General features: G+C 39.0%; 2 protein-coding genes across 8 annotated transcripts in view; both read right to left on the reverse strand.

Moving 5' to 3' along the window:
• Positions 1–8,570, reverse strand: part of STRBP (spermatid perinuclear RNA binding protein) — a 64,642-nt gene extending 56,072 nt beyond the window's left edge. For 3 of the 6 annotated variants that reach the window (XR_007457322.1, XM_049628562.1, XM_049628554.1), the window contains exons 1-2: positions 8,411–8,568; positions 4,549–4,769 (exon numbers count right to left, since the gene is read on the reverse strand). Coding sequence is in view for 5 of the 6 variants with exons in the window: in XM_049628562.1 (XP_049484519.1) it covers positions 4,549–4,769; positions 8,411–8,413 (224 nt within the window). In the remaining variant the exon portion in view is untranslated. Of the gene's footprint in view, positions 1–4,548; positions 4,770–8,410 lie in introns of all 6 variants that reach the window. The other 3 variants (XM_049628581.1, XM_049628543.1, XM_049628574.1) reach the window with 3 other exon arrangements.
• Positions 8,490–16,251, reverse strand: part of LOC125921197 (cytoskeleton-associated protein 4-like) — an 80,022-nt gene continuing 72,260 nt past the window's right edge. Inside the window, exon 2 of one of the 2 annotated variants that reach the window (XM_049628636.1) lies at positions 8,490–8,579. In XM_049628636.1, coding sequence (XP_049484593.1) covers positions 8,562–8,579 — 18 coding nt within the window. In that variant the 3' untranslated portion in view covers positions 8,490–8,561. The remainder of the gene's footprint in view (positions 8,580–16,251) is intronic. The other variant, XM_049628629.1, reaches the window with a different exon arrangement.

Below are 16,251 nucleotides of genomic sequence, written 5' to 3' on the forward strand. Positions count from 1 at the left end.
GGAGAGTGGAGAATGGAGAGTGGAGAATGGAGAGTGGAGAATGGAGAATGGAGAATGGAGAAGGAGAAAGGAGAAGGGAGAGAAACAAATTGTGGCAGTAGAAACAAGACAGGAATTAATCCATCCTGGTTAAGTGGCTGGCACACCTTAGAGATTCAATAAACATTAAATCAATAAAAAAACTATAAGGGTAGTACGAATACAGAAAGAAAAAGGGTTTTAAAGCAAGTGATCCAAATAGAAAATTATCTGATATTAAGAAGAGAGCCTTTGATTCTTTCTTCTTCTGTATCCCTGTCCTCTCATCTTCTCATTCTCCCCAAACTAGTAATAGTGATGAATTCTCCCTCCACAATCACCCTCAAACAAATGCCTTCAAACTAGCTTCTTTTCAGGCTCGAAGTGCCTCTCACCTAGACTACCTCAATAACCACCTCTTCATTGGCCTTAACGACTAACTTCTGCCACCTCCAATCTAATCTATACAGTACACCACTACCAGAATAATCTTCCAACAGCACTGCATGGATGGCACTTTGCCTATTTCTTTCCAGGTGTCCCACTGAACACTTAAGTAAACATTTAGCATCCTGGGAGGCAACTGAGAAGACAACATGACTTCCTGGTCCAGATTCTGGCTCTGCCACTCACCATGGTGACACTAGGTAAATTACAAATTACCTGACTCTTCTGAACTTACTTTCTCATTTGTAAAACAGAAAAAAAAAATACCTTCCTTACAGAGTGGTACTAAGAATATCATGTAATTTAATGTAAGTAATGAACTTAGCCCAGATCCCGGCATATATTAATAGCTCAATAAACAACAGCTATCATTCCCTAAATGGTCCCGATGCTTTCTCACACCTAGATCTTTGCTGAGATTTTTTTTCCCCCCACTTTTCAGCTGCTTACAGAAAGCCTAGCCATCCTCTGAGCCTACTACAGATGCTACTTCCTTCATCAAGTTTTTTCTGGTCCCCAGAACCAGCATACAATCTCTCCCTGATCTACATAGTCACAGAAATTTGAGACAAAGATGCTAAGAAAACTGGACCTGTGGTCCAACAGATGAATAGGAATCCTGACTCCACCACACACACTCATTCACTGACCTAAAGCAAGTTAAAGTTTGTTAATGATTCTGAGCTACTCTTTTCATACGCAAATTTGAAGCAACTGAAAATTCTATAGTAAAATGGGGGCAGAAGAGGGAAACGCTAATCACAGAGACTAACAGATTTGTCATAACATAATGTGAAAAACAGTCTGGTACAGTAACTGGCACTCAATAAATGCGAGCCATTATTAACTAACCACTATTACTTGCTACTTAAACTCTATATCATAATTAGGATACGCTTGGTCTTAGGCAGAAGACAACAAGACCGAGCAGAGAAATGAACTCCAACTTTAGTACTGAATTTAAATATAGGAGATATTGTAAAGCAAACACAGGGTATTACTTAACATTAAGAACAGAGCCCTCATATTCCTAATAACATAAATAGTGGGACCTTTCTTTGACTTTTGAGTAGTCTGTAAAATGAGCACACAGTGGGGCACCTGGGTGGCTCAGTCAGTTAAGCGTCTGACTTAAGCACAGGTCATGATCTCATGAACTGTGAGTTTGAGCCCCGAGTCGGGCTCTGTGCTGACAGCTCAGGGCCTGGATCCTGCTTCGGATTCTGTGTCTCGTTCTCTCTCTGCCCCTCCCCTGCTTGCACTCTTTCTCTCAAAAATAAATAAACATTAAAAAAAAGTTTAAAAAAAAGAAAGAGTACACAGGTACAAGCTGCTTAACAGTGCCTGGCAATAGAAGGTGCTTAATAAATAGAAGCTAGCCCTCACCCACTTTGGTGCCCTCTATAGTAATTAGCATACATCAGCAGCTCAATTCATGTTTATGATCAGAAAACAGCTCTGTTCCTGGAAGATGTGCCTCCCTCTGTTTTATACAAAATAAGGATCCAAACATTCTGCGCTCCCTGAGCTCTACCACATGGGAGGAACTGCAAAAAGTGCTCAGCCTGGGATTGTTCACAAAAGGGAAAGACTTTACAAAGACAGTCAAGAGTACCCACACACAGAGCTATATTTACAAGTCCAAATGAAAATGTGGAGCACATTATCTTTTAAAAACTTTTAAAAACACAGTGACCTGATCCAGTTAAGCAAAAGTCTGCTGGAACACTTTTCAAAAGTCTGTCCAGCCTTAAAAATAAACAACGGAAGAAGTATTAAGAAGGCCTGAATTCCAACAATAAATGAAACTCCACTTAAAAATGGGTAAGCATCTGGGGCACCTGGATGGCTCAGTCAGTTAAGTGTCCGACTTCAGCTCAGGTCATGATCTCATGGTTTGTGGGTTTGAGCTCGGCATCAGGCTCTGACAGTTCAGAACCTGCTTCAGATTCTCTGTCTCGCTCTCTCTCTGCCCCTCCCCTGCACGCACTCTCTCTCTCTCTCAAAAATAAATAAACTTTTTTAAAAAAATGATGAATCGTCTGACTCTTGATCTCAGGGTTCCTGGGATAGAACCCCCCATTGGGCTCTACACGACAGCCCAGAGACTGCTTGCGATTCTCTCACTGCAAAATGGTATGGGGCACCTGGGTGGCTCCATCGGTTGAGCATCCAACTCCAGCTGAGGTCATGATCTCATAGTCTGTGAGTTCGAGCCCCGCGTCGGGCTCTGTGCTGATAGCTCAGAGCCTGGAGCCTGCTTCAGATTCTGTGTCTCCCTCTCTCTCTGCCCCTCCCCCACTCATGCTCTGTTTCCTTCAAAAATAAACATTAAAATTTTTTTAAATAGATAAATAAAAATAAAAATGGAAAAAAATGGCAAATTTTGTTATACACATTTCATCAAAATTTTAAAAAAGTTTTTGAAAGGGCATAAACACATTCCAAAGTACAATTTAAATATGGAATGCATGACTATTCAATTTGCACAGAGACTGGGGCTAGATTACTGGATTCTACTACTAATTAACATAAGCCTCAAAATTTGGAAGTATCTACTTTAAAACCGTAATATACAAGAAAAAAATTACTGCCAAGAACCTTCAAACTGACAAGGGTAGGACTATACACAATGTAGACATTACCTGCAAAGAGTTAACAAGGTTAAAGAATTATGTAGTTCAACTGAAAACTGAAACTAATTACCTTGCATCTGAAGATGAAACGGTTACACTGTCAGTGAAGAAAATCAATTTATCAGTACTTCCCCACTATTCTTTATCTATTTATCACTTTTGTTTCTTTGTTTATTTCAGAGAGAGCGCGTGCACACAGAGGGAGAGGGAGAAAGAGAATCTTAAGCAGGCTCTGTGCTCAGCGTGGAGCCTGACGCAGGGCTCAATCCCACAACCTTGGGATCATGGTCTGATCCAGAATCAAGAGTCAGACACTCAACCGACTGAGCCACCTAGGCATCCATCCTCTTATTTATCTAACACTTAGAAATGAAAGCTGAAGAAAAAATTCTATAACCTCCATGTTCAATTTATAAGTTGCAGCCAAAGCAATGCTCTTAATCCTATAAATACAGTAAGTCAAACGAGCTTCTCCTTTAAAGTAAATCATACTCATTCCAATCATAAGGACACTGCTCAAGACAAGAAGCTTACTATTACGGCACACAGAGTTCCATGATGTGACTGCAGTTACCCTGCGGCTTCATCTAACTCATCTCTTACTATTGTTACAACACTGAGAATACTCTGCTATAAAGCTGAAGGCTCTGGCTCCCATTAGTCCTTCATTCATTCCTCAAATACCCAATGAGCATTTACTAAGTGCAAGACACTGTGCTGAACACTAGGAATCAACAAGGTAGATATGGTCAAAAATACATTTAGAAACACATTTTCCTGCATTCTCTCTTTTCCACCAGGATTTTTAAGTACCTTTAAAAAAAAATGACATTTTATGATTTCCCCAGAGACCCAAAACACAACTATTTATTTCTGAATTTAGGAGGCTAAGCCAACACATGAAAAAGGTGACATTTCATAATCTCCAGAAATGACAGTTTTATTTTTTTTTTAATTTATTTTTTTTTTTAATTTTTTTTTCAACGTTTTTTATTTTTTTGGGGGACAGAGAGAGACAGAGCATGAACGGGGGAGGGGCAGAGAGAGAGGGAGACACAGAATCGGAAACAGGCTCCAGGCTCCGAGCCATCAGCCCAGAGCCTGACGCGGGGCTCGAACTCACGGACCGCGAGATCGTGACCTGGCTGAAGTCGGACGCTTAACCGACTGCGCCACCCAGGCGCCCCCAGAAATGACAGTTTTAAAGGGCTTGGTGCACTCTCAAAAGGCATCCTGAACAAGTCCATCTTCTTTTTCTGGTCTAATTATTATTCTTTTCTTGCTTTCGTTTCAAATGTAACTCAGAAAAGTTCCACAAACATTTACTTCCTTGTCTACGGTCATATAAATGAGAAAACCTAAAGAACCTAACATAGCCCAGCGGAAGAGAACCCTGAGCTTTTCTGAGCGCTGCAGTAAAGCACCACAAAGGTCAGGCCACACTCACTTGGAATAGGTGTCTACGGCCTCATCCTTCTTCACTTCTGTCTCACCCTCTGCTTTTGTGCCTTTATTTGTTTCATCAAGCCAATCTGAGACATGTTTAAGAGCACATTCAACAGTAGACACCATATTCTGAACAGCTTCAAGTTCCTCTGGAGATGGATAGATTGTTGAATGTTTCACCATTACATGGCGATCATCATTGGCAAAAGATCTAATAGATCTCTGTCAGAAGAAGAAAGAAAACAATTACTTCAATACAAGGAATATTACCTGAAAAGTAGGATATGCAAATATTGAATATTTAAGTCAAATCATAGCATTAATTATCAAACTACTGTGAAACAATTAATGTTGAGACAATAAAAAAATTGCACAGGAATATGAAGAAAAACCTCATTCTACTAAACCACATCAGAAAATTAGAGATCCCAGGGCACCTGGGTGGCTCATTCGGTTAAGCATCCGACCTTAGCTCAGGTCATGATCTCACAGTTAGTGAGTTCAAGCCCCGAATTGGGCTCTCTGCTGTCAGGGCGAAGCCCACTTTGGGTTTTATGTCTCCCTCTCTCTCTGTCCATCCCCTACACCCTCTCTCACTCATGCCCTCAAAAATAAACATTAAAAAAAGAAAGAAAGAAAATTAGAGATCTTTCCTTCATGTTTTGGTTAAGATTCATCCAGGTTACTCTTGGTATAATGCACATTACCGTTTACCTCAAATCTAGTGTTTTGAATACCACTTCAAAAAAGGTCATCTGTATCACACATCATCTACGAGAAACGTATCTAGAAATGCATGATGGTGACTCATGATAACCAGTCATTCCTTTCCAAATTGCTGAGGACTTTGGCACCTTAAAAAATTGAGATTTCATAATACAGTAATAATATAAAATACAAAGTTATGTGTCAACACTATAGAAAAACTATGGATCACATTAGAAATCTATTTACTATTTGGCATTGAAACCTCTGGTGCAAGGCCTTGATTTTTAAAATAGATTTGTAGGAGACATTCCAAACTCCAGAATGGGGAAAATATATACTGCAAAAGAATCAACTTCCCAAAGTAATTTACAAATGTATTACATTCTCAATCAAAATCCCCTCAAGATAGATTTACTTAATACTCAACAAAAATCATTTTAAAGCTCCTTTGGGGGGAAAAAAAAATCAATGAAACCATCAAGAAATATTGTACAAAGATGGATGAGTGGTATAATTACACGAAAACAAAATATCAAAAATTTAAAAAGCAATAATTGAAGTGACACGCTGGCCCAGAAATCAGTGGAGCAGATTAGAGCCTAGAAATAGAATGAATTTCATGAAAATTTAATAGACTATATCCTCCACACTCATGACTCACACTTCCAAAAACTTTTGAATATTTCCAAATTTACAAATACCATGAAGACACTTGTAACAGTACACTGCAAAATGAACAGGGATAAGATAGTTCAGTTTCCATAAAGCCCAAAGTATTCCATTTAAAGGGTGGCTATAGTGTCTTTATATGAACTTTTATGTGCTAGATGATAAATATTTTGTTGGGTTTTTTTAAATTTTTTTTTTAACATTTATTCATTTTTGAGAGTTAGAGAGAGAGACAGAGCATGAGAGAGAGGGGCAGAGAGAGAGGGAGACACAGAATCCCAAGCAGTCTCCAGGCTCTGAGCCATCAGCACAGCGCCCAACACGGGGCTCGAACTCACAGGTTGCAAAATCATGACATGAGCTGAAGTCGGACGCTTAACCGACTGAGCTACCCAGGCTCCCCGATAAATATTTTGTTTTAAAGGCTACCACAAAATAAAAAATTCTCAATTCTTTATCAATCCTGTCTCTTTTGTTTTGTTTTTGAGTATTAATGTTTAAAAATCATACTAATTTGGACACTAGTAAATACTATAGTATTACTGTCCCCTATAAAATGAAGCAAACTATAAAGGTAAATAATCCTTTGAAACCCTCAAATATAATAAAAGGATGAAAATCAATCACAAAGCTTTTTTTCTAGATAAAAACCATTTCTGTCCAGATTTTCTCCTTGCTCAAAGTTCACAACCAGTTTTCTAATTGGAGCCTTTTCCCACAAAGAAATAAACTTTTTCATCATTTCTTGAGATTTACTCTCATATCCCTAAATAAGTAACAAGAAAACAAAACAGACCTGTAACAAGTTGGAGACGCTAAGTTGTTCTAGGGATAAATTATTAAATTACTTGATTTGCTCTTTAGACAAGAAGAAATTTACTAATTTTTTAGTTATGGATGGCCGCAGGCCATGGGAGGTAGGTGTTAACTTGGGATCTTCTCTGTTATTTAGTTATAGGGTGAGTTACTAAATTACTTAGTTAGCTAAATTACTCAGCCCTCCATACTGGCCTCACCTTAACAAAATTACATATCGCTACATACCACAAACCTTTGGTGTTTCTCTCACAAATAACATAGACTGGCAATGTTAAATCCAAGAATCTTAAATCCATGAGTCTACTGGATGTGACAGGACAAGCAGCGTGAAACAATGATGAATGGAAGAATAAGAGGTAGGACAAAAAAAAGGGGGGGGGGGCATCTTATTTACCCTAACAAGGTCCAAATGGATTTGTTTAAAGATTTATACATTTAAATTGCAAAAGAACTATGCAGAAACAGAAAGTTACCATTCAAATCTAAGATCTAAGAAGTAAAGCAATAGCATTGGAAAACACCTACCAACCAATTAAATTACTACACCAGAAAATCTAAATTTAAAATGAATAAACTAGGAAAGGAATTTTTTTTATCAACTATGACAAGTAATATTAAAAAACATTTAAATTGTAAAAATATCAAGACTATAATAAATAAATGAGCTGAAGAGGCAAATATTTCATATTCGAGAAAACACCAAGTCCCAGTGTCCTTTCTTACATCTCAACTAAAACTAAATGACAGAGAAAATCCCAAGCTAACTAACATTTGCCCCACCATCCAGAACTAAAATATTTGGAGAATTTCTTCTCTAAAGAGGAAATCAACTAAGTTATAATCCCTAGAACAAATTTTTTAAAAATCAACTAACACTTAAAGAAATACCATCAGGCTTGCTAAACAACATATTTCAAACATACTGATGATTAATATTTTTGTGCTTTTTCTCCCACTTATAACATCTTTTTTAAGCCTTTTCTCACTTATACTTAGGGAAAAAATTCACACAACATCCTCCAGAACCAAAATACTAGAGGAAAAAATTCAACACATTTTACCAGTTAATACACTAGGCACCAAAGGCTATGATCTCATTTAACATCTCATTTGAGTATGAACTTCCCACAAAAAGCAAGGTTTCTTGAGAGAAGATTCAGTGCCCCCAATACACTCAACACTTGATCCTGTTACTTTGAAAGCATGTGGGAAAAGGTGACTTTTTGAGTTCAATACTCAAACTTCATAAACTCCTACACCATTCACATCACTCATTAAAGGACTGGTTCAAGATTTTTAATTTCCACTGGAAAAAACTAAACTTCAGAGAAACGACTAGTGAAAAATTACATAATTTCAAGTTCAAGGTCACCTAAGCCATCCTCCTATCAGTTTGCTAACACCAGTTTTATTAGAAAATATTATTTATGAGTATTTAATAATTTATGGCCTGAAGGCTCATGGGGCTCCATCTTGTGGTTTAAAGGGCTCATAATAAATCTGAACTCACTGGCTTTGCTTAAATAGTGGAGGGCCATCTTTATCTGATGCACGAGAGCCAAAGTTTAACACCATTGTTTTTTACTTGCCCTCGTCATTAACATTTCCGATTTTAAACTAATTGGAATTTATTAGAACTAAATTAAGGAAACATGAATAATACCTACCATGGTTTCCTATAGTGTTTTAGCTTCTTTTTCCAATCCTTTCCCCACTTTCTTGTCGTCTTCACTAGACACTGTTTTGTGTGACAGTACCTCCTCATAAGCCTGAGTCCCCAGACAGCTCAGAGACAATATGGCAAAGGTGTTTGAAGACTTATTCTCTGGAATACACCTGCAAGACAAAAAGAAAAACAACTTTTCAAAAATGCTTATTTACAAGCAGTTTCATATCTGAATGTGGAGCTTCTAAACATGCGTATTGACTAAAAAGAAATAATCTTTATAGAGGAAAATGACCTCATTTCAAACAAAAGCTAAACATATCTTTTGAAGGCCTGGGGCCGAGAGCCTAAGTGCTATGGCCAAAAAAGTAACCCCCCTGGTAGCCACAGTGCGGCAGCTGGCTGACTCATACTCAGTGAGATAAATACATTAACAGACACAGATTCAGTAAAGAAGTGTTACCTGAAGGGTGGCTCAGTCGGTTGAGTGTCCGACTCAGCTCAGGTCATGAAATTGAGCCCCGGGTTGGGCTCTGTGCTGACAGCACAGAACCTGCTTGGGATTTTCTCTCTCTCCCACTCTCTCTGCCTGGCCCAGGCTCGCTCTCTTTCTCTCTCTCAAAGTAAGTAAACTTAAAAAAAAAAATTTTAAATAATAATAAAATTAAAAATTTTTTAGAATAAAAAATAAAGAAGTACTACCTGAAAAAGTACTACCACTACTGGTGGCAACAATGTTGCAATTAATCATAAGACTTTCAATTAGAGATTGGCATTAGCCACAGGGCGCCTGGGTGGCTCAGGCAGTTGAGCGTCTGACTTCAGCTCAGGTCATGTGATCTTGTTCTAGTTCATGGGTTCGAGCCTTGTGTCTGGGCTCTGAGCTGACAGCTCAGAGTCTGGAGCCTGATTTGGAGTCTGTATTTCCTTCTCACTCTGCCCTACCCCCACTCATGCTCTGTCCCTGTCTCTTAAAAAAAATAAAATTTTTTTAAAAATTAAAAAAAAAAAGAAATTAGCATTAGCCAGACCTATTCAAAAAGTAGATAATCCACCTGAAAATATAATACCACCATTAATTGAAATCATGAAGCTTTTCCATTTGATGTTGCCATCAGACAGTACATGTTGGCACAATGTTTCTTCTTTAATCATTTTTAGGCCTAAAATTCAGAAGCTTTTTTGGCTCTGTTCCCCTAACTCCTGAGAGACCCTGCTCCCAGATTTTAGCCTATTATGTGCTATTATGCCAAATTCCTCAATATTCACTAGATCCTGACTTCATTACCCATGGATGACTGTAGTCAAAATCCCACCGTATATTTCTGCCCAGAGACTTAATTACTATTACCCCTTTATTCCATCTTTATGAGATTTTATTCCAGATAAGGTAAACTCTTCTGAGCACTGATGAAATCCTTATAAATTATAAGCCAAGATGTTTAAAAAAAAACAAAAAAACAGAGAGTAACTATCAAAACAGAACACATGATTACCTATGTGGATATCAGGGATATCAGAAGTTATTTACACACCACAAAATAAACACAAAAAATAGCTTCCTCTTCATCTCAATATCTTTCCTTTAAATTTCCTTTAAATAAGGAACTTCCCCCACCCCATATTTTTGCCTGTAACAGTTTCCGAATACTATCAGTTGTTCCCTTAAAGAAAAACAAATCCTTTTTGAATTTTTGGGACTAGGAAAGTTAGAGGTGTAACATAACACTCCCCAATACTGCACATTAAAAAACAAACCCACAATTTTAGTCAAATGATACTCAGCTGTGACCTACATGCAAAACTATTCATATCCTGTAACCAACTTCCCTGACTCCACAAAATCCACCTGAAATAAGCTGAAGCTTGATTTAAAAACAAAAACAAAAACAAAAGATTATGTAACTGAACTCATCAATGGGGTTTACTTTATCACACATAACACACAAAGGAGAGAACACAGACATGCTACAATTCTTAGGGTCTTTTCATACAAAGAAGTTAAGAAACATGATCCCATGGTAAGATAGGTCTCAAAGGTCCTTCTGTATACAGATCGTACTACACAAGTTAAGTCTGGCCATTTCCCATTCCCAACCCTGCTCCACCATTCTAGCAGATTCAACCATTTAGTATTTAGCTGTGAATCCAGCAGCCAAAAAAGATTGCTATGTGTTCAGCTGAGAACTGATAGCAAAGTTCACGTGCTTCACTCTAAAAAAGTAAGGCCAAAAATTCAACCATATTAAGATGGCAGACTGAAAGCAGGGAAGAATGCTGAGAAAAAGCTGGGGCACCTGGGTGGCTCAGTCGGTTAAGCGTCCGACTTCAACTCAGGTCATGATCTCATGGTGCGTGGGTCGGAGCCCCACATGGGGCTCTGTGCTGACAGCTCGGAGCCCGGAGCCTGCTTCGGATTCTGTGTCTCCCTCGCTCTCTGCCCTTCCCCCACTCACATTCACTCTCTCTCCCTCTCTCTCAAAAGTAAACACTAAAAAAATTAATTGTTTGGGCGCCTGGGTGGCTCAGTCAGTTAATGTCCAACTTCTGCTCAGGTCATGATCTCATGGTTCGGGGGTTTGGGCCCCACATTGGGCTCTGTGCTGACAGCTCAGAGCCTGGAGCCTACATTGGATTCTAGCTCTCCTTCTCTCTCTCTGCCTCTCCCCTGCTTGTGCTCGCTCGCTGTCTCTCTCTCTCTCTAAAAAATAAACATTAAAAAGAAAGGTGATGTTAGTGGAGAAACTGTGGATCACCAGTGTCAAAATACAGCATTCCTCAGTCATTTAGCACAGAGAGTAACCACCCTATGCATGCATCAAGCAGCTCGAGGAACTTCAGGACTTATAGCACAGTTCAACAATCCATGATAAAAGCAACATTCTGCTGGTGCTGTAAAAGCAACTTAGAAATCGTCTGGCCCAACGCCACCCACCCCTCAGCTTACAAAAGAACTATAGATATTAAGGGCCATACAACTAATCAAGGACAAAGGCCTCCTGGTCCCAAACCAAACTCAGAGTCAAGAGTTTTTCTCAAAACAAAACAAAACAAACAAACAAAAACAATTAACAGATAAAATTCTGGCCTTGAAATAAAAAAAACTCAACTTTGCCACTTAATAGCTAAGTGACTTTAGAAAGTTACATGACTCAGAAAATAATTTCATTTCTTTGGGTCTCAGTTTCTTTTATCTATGAAATGAAATTCTGCTACTAATTAATAAGGTAACATTTATGTAACTCATATTCTGTACCAGGCACTGTTCAAAGAGCTTTTCATATATTAACTCATTTAATCCTCAAAATTTCAATTACTATCTCCATTTAACACATAAGGAAACTAGAGCATAAAGAGGTAATATAACCTAATTGAAAACACAAAGCAAAAGTACACAGTAAAGCCAATTTAAACCTAGACAATCTTCAATAATATTTTCACTAGAAAGGCACTTACACTTATGTTAGGGGCTAAACTTTAGCAATCTCAAAAAAATCTGTCTATGTGAATTACCAAGTCTATATAGCACACAGGCTTTTGAGCCAAATGGGCCTAGACTAAAGCACCTGATTTGCCATGTCACTTCTCTGAGCCAGAGGTTTTCCACGTGTGCAATGGGGGAAATAGGATCTACCTCAAACTAAATGAAAAATACCTAAGAGTATTTGCCAAACAGTACACGCTCAATAAATGGCTTTAGGAGGGAGGGGGAAAAAAGCCCTCAAATATCAAATAAAACATTTTGTTAACACATGAGTTATGTATACATTTAAAAACAGAGCATAGGAAAATATTAGGTGTGCTCTACTTATTACATAAGAGCAGCTTTATGCAGCAGGTGGAATGTATATGTATAAGCATGTGCTTCACTTTTTTAATCAAGCACTGCTTTTTCTTTTCTTTTTTTAATAGAGAAGGACAGTTACTATTCTTTTTGTTTAATGTCTGTCTGTTTTGAGAGAGAGAGAGAGAGAGAGAGAGAGAGAGATTGAGAGAGAGGTAGATACAGGAGAGACAGAATCCCAAGCACATTCCATGCTGTCAGTGCACAGCCTGACACAGGGCTCAATCCCACAAACCGCGAGATCATGACCTGAGCCAAAATCAAGAGTCAGATGCTTAAACTAAATGAGACCCCCAGGTGCCCCAGCTACTGGGGATTCGAGCACTGCTTTTTCAAACAGTGGATTTTTTTCAGAGTTTCAGGTTTATAGAAAAATTGGGTGAAAAATAGAGAAAATCCTATGTACCCCTTCTCCATACCACACACATACAGTTTCCCTTATTATTAACATCTTACATCAGTGTGATACATTTGTTACAACTGCTGAACAACCAATGTTTATGCAACACTATTAAAGTCCATAATTTACATTAGGGTTCTCTTTGTGTTGTACATTCTAGTTTTGACAAATGTATAATGACATGCATCCACCATTACAGAATCATACAGAACAGCTTCACTGCCCTAAAAATCCCATGTTCCACCTATTCAAACCCTCCTTCTTCCAAATGTCATATAGTTAAAATCATACAGTATGTAGTCTTTTCAGATTGGCCTTTTTGATTTAGCAATATGGATTTAAGATTCCTCCATGAGTTGACATTTCTTTTTATCACTGAATAATATTCCAGTGTCCGGATGGACCACAGTTTTTTATCCATTCACCTACTTTAGGACATCTCGGTTGCTTCCAAGTTTTAGCAATTATGAACAAAGATGCTATAAACATTCGTATGCAGATTTTTGTGTAGACACAGGTTTTCAACCCATTTGGGTAAATACCAAGGAGAACGATTATGGGATCATATGGCAAGACAACGTTTAACTTAGCTTTGTGAGAAACTTCCAGACTCTCTTTCATCCAACACAGTTGTACCATTTTACATCCCCACCAGCAGTAAATAAGCCCCTACTGCTCCACATCCTCATCAGCATTTGGTGTTGTCAAAGTTTGGGACTTGAGCCCTTCTAATAGGTGTGCAGTGGTATCTCACTGTTGCTTAATTTGAAATTCCCTGATGACACAGGATGTTGAGTATCTTTTCATATGCTTATTTGCCATCTGTACATCTTTGGTAAGGTGGCCTGTTCAAATCTTCTATCCATTTTTTTTTTTTTTATTGGGTTGTCTGTTTTCTTGGTCTTTAGTTTTAAGAGTTCTTTTCATTCTCTTAATAGTCTCTCGTTGAGCAGAAGTTTTTAATTTTAATGAAGTCCAACTCATCAACTTTTTCTTTCATGGATTACACTCTTGGTGGTGATGTTACATCTTTTGTAACTGACCTTGAAAGGTAAAAGGCTTTGGGGCACCTGGGTGGTTCAGTCAGTTAAGAGTCCCACTCAGGCCTCAGAGGCTCAGGTCATGATTTCACAGTCATGAGACCGAGCCCTGCATCAGGCTGCATGCTCTGCTCTCTCAAAAATAAATACACTTAAAAAAAAAAAAAAAAAAAAAAAAAAAGAAGAAGAAGAAGGATGGGGCACCTGGGGGGCTCAGCTGGCTAAGAGTCCAACTCTTGGTTTAGGCTCAGGTCATGATTTCGTTCATGAGACCAAGCCCCATGTCAAGCTAAGAGCAGAGCATAGGGCCTGGTTGGGATTCTCTCTCCTCCCCCTTCTCTCTCTGCCCCTCTGTCCCTCTCAAAAATAAACAAACTTAAAAGAAAGGAAAAGGATAGGGCTCCTGGGTGGCTCAGTTGGTTCTATGTCCAACTCCTGATTTCGGCTCAAGGCATGATCTCACCGTTTGTGGGTTCGAGCTCTGAATGGGGCTCTGTGCTGACAGTGCGGTTCTCTCTCTCTCTCTGCCTTTCTTTCTGCCCCTCCCCTGCTCACCCATGTGCTCACTCTCTCCCTCTCTCTCAAAATAAATCAGTAAATTGTAAAAAAAAAAAAAAAAAAAAAGAAAAGAAAAAAGATGGGTAAGGTAAAATTAGAAAAAGACCTCACTGATACGCCAAGATCACTTTAAGATAATGAGATTCACAAGCAAATACATATGTACTAATTAACTGTCTATTCTGTACCCTGCACCATGCTTGGGAATACAACAGGGTATGAATCAACTCAGACACACAAAGAGCAAATACTCCTCCCCCAAATACCTTCAAATAAACTTTCTCTACATGGTGGTACGGAGTTTATATATAATACTCACACAAAAAGAACACCGAATTTCAGGAGTGCCTGGGCGGCTCAGTTGGTTAAGCATCTGACTTCAGCTCACGTCACGATCTCACAGTTCATGAGTTCAAGCCCTGCATCAGTCTGTTTGCTCTCAGCATGAAGCCTGCTTTAGATTCTTGTCCCCCTCACACTCTGCCCCTCCCCCCCACACATTCTCTCTCTCTCTCTCTCACTCTCTCATACACACACACACACACACACAAATAAAAATAACACTGAATTTCACAATGTTCCCCTGGAAATTCTCTTTTATTTTCTACATAAAAAAGGTACATAAGGAAAAACCAAAAAACCTACAAATTACATATACCTAGTCCAAAAATCTAGCTTTTCATCCTTACCCAAAATACCTAGAATGATGGAAAAGCTCAATCCCACCGTGTCATCTGAAGCCTTGCAACACTGGGCTCAGGTCAAAAGGTCCTTTATCAACTAACAGGATTTGTTTTTAAGATTTTATTTATTTTTTAAGTTTATTTATTTTGAGAGAGAGAGAATCCTAAGCAGGTGCCATGAAATCAGCACAGAGCCCAATGTGGGGCTCAAACTCACAAACCATGAGATCATGACCCAAGCCTAAACCAAGAGCCGGACACTCAAGTGACTAAGCCAGCCAGGCACTCATTCCCAATTAACAGTTTAAACAAGAGTGGTACCCATGGCTACGCTCCTAACATAGAATGGGCTGTAGGAGGGGCGCCTGGGTGGCTCAGTCGGTTGGGCGTCCAAATTCGGCTCAGGTCATGATCTCATGGTCTGTGAGTTCAAGCCCCGTGTCGGGCTCTGTGCTGACAGATCAGAACCTAGAGCCTGCTTCGGATTCTGTGTCTCCCTCTGTCTCTGCTCTTCTCCCGCTTGTGCTCTGTCTCTCTCAAAAATAAACATCAAAAAAAAAAAAAAAAAAAGAAAAAGAAAAAAAGAAAAGAAAAAAGAATGGGCTGTAGGAGCCAGCTACATTGAACCAGAACACTTTCTGAATACTTACTGTCCCTGAGCAAGATGAAAAAGATGTTAGCAAGTAACCAGAGTGGTAACAGGAAAACATCTCCTCACTGAAACAGACACCAGTCCTTTCCAATCCTTGACAGAACAGTTACATGACAGAACTGTAGCCACCCAGTTAGATGGCTTGTTTGGTGAAAGAACCAACAGTTCAATGCATCTCAGCAAGTCTTTATTTGAGCACCTATAATATGCCAGCCAATATTCTAGGCTCTTAGGATGTAGCAGTGAACAAGACAGACAAAAATCCCTACCTTTGTTATTTAAGAGCAGAGAGGGAAAAACAACAAAGCCATAAGTACAAAACTAAGTAAATTAAACAGTATGTTAGAAGGTGTGAAGTACTATGAAAAAGAAAGAAGGGGGCAGTGCAAGTGCATTAAGGCAGTATACGAGGGGAAATGCAACCTTGCAGATGGTCAGCCCTTACTGAGGAGACACCTGAGCAAAGAATTGACGAAGTAAGGGAGTCAGCCAAGCACACATGTATGGAATGAGCAATCCTGGCAGGGAAAGGAAGAATGTGCCTGGTGAGGTGGAGAACTAGGAGCCCAAAGTCAGCGGAGGGCTAGAGGAGGATAAGTAGAGGGAGAAAAGGGTAGCAAGGACAGAGCGGTAAGAGTGAGGACCAGATCACTTAGGACAGAGGA

The sequence above is a fragment of the Panthera uncia genome, chromosome D4, assembly GCF_023721935.1.
Source record: "Panthera uncia isolate 11264 chromosome D4, Puncia_PCG_1.0, whole genome shotgun sequence".
Lineage (NCBI taxonomy): Eukaryota > Metazoa > Chordata > Mammalia > Carnivora > Felidae > Panthera > Panthera uncia.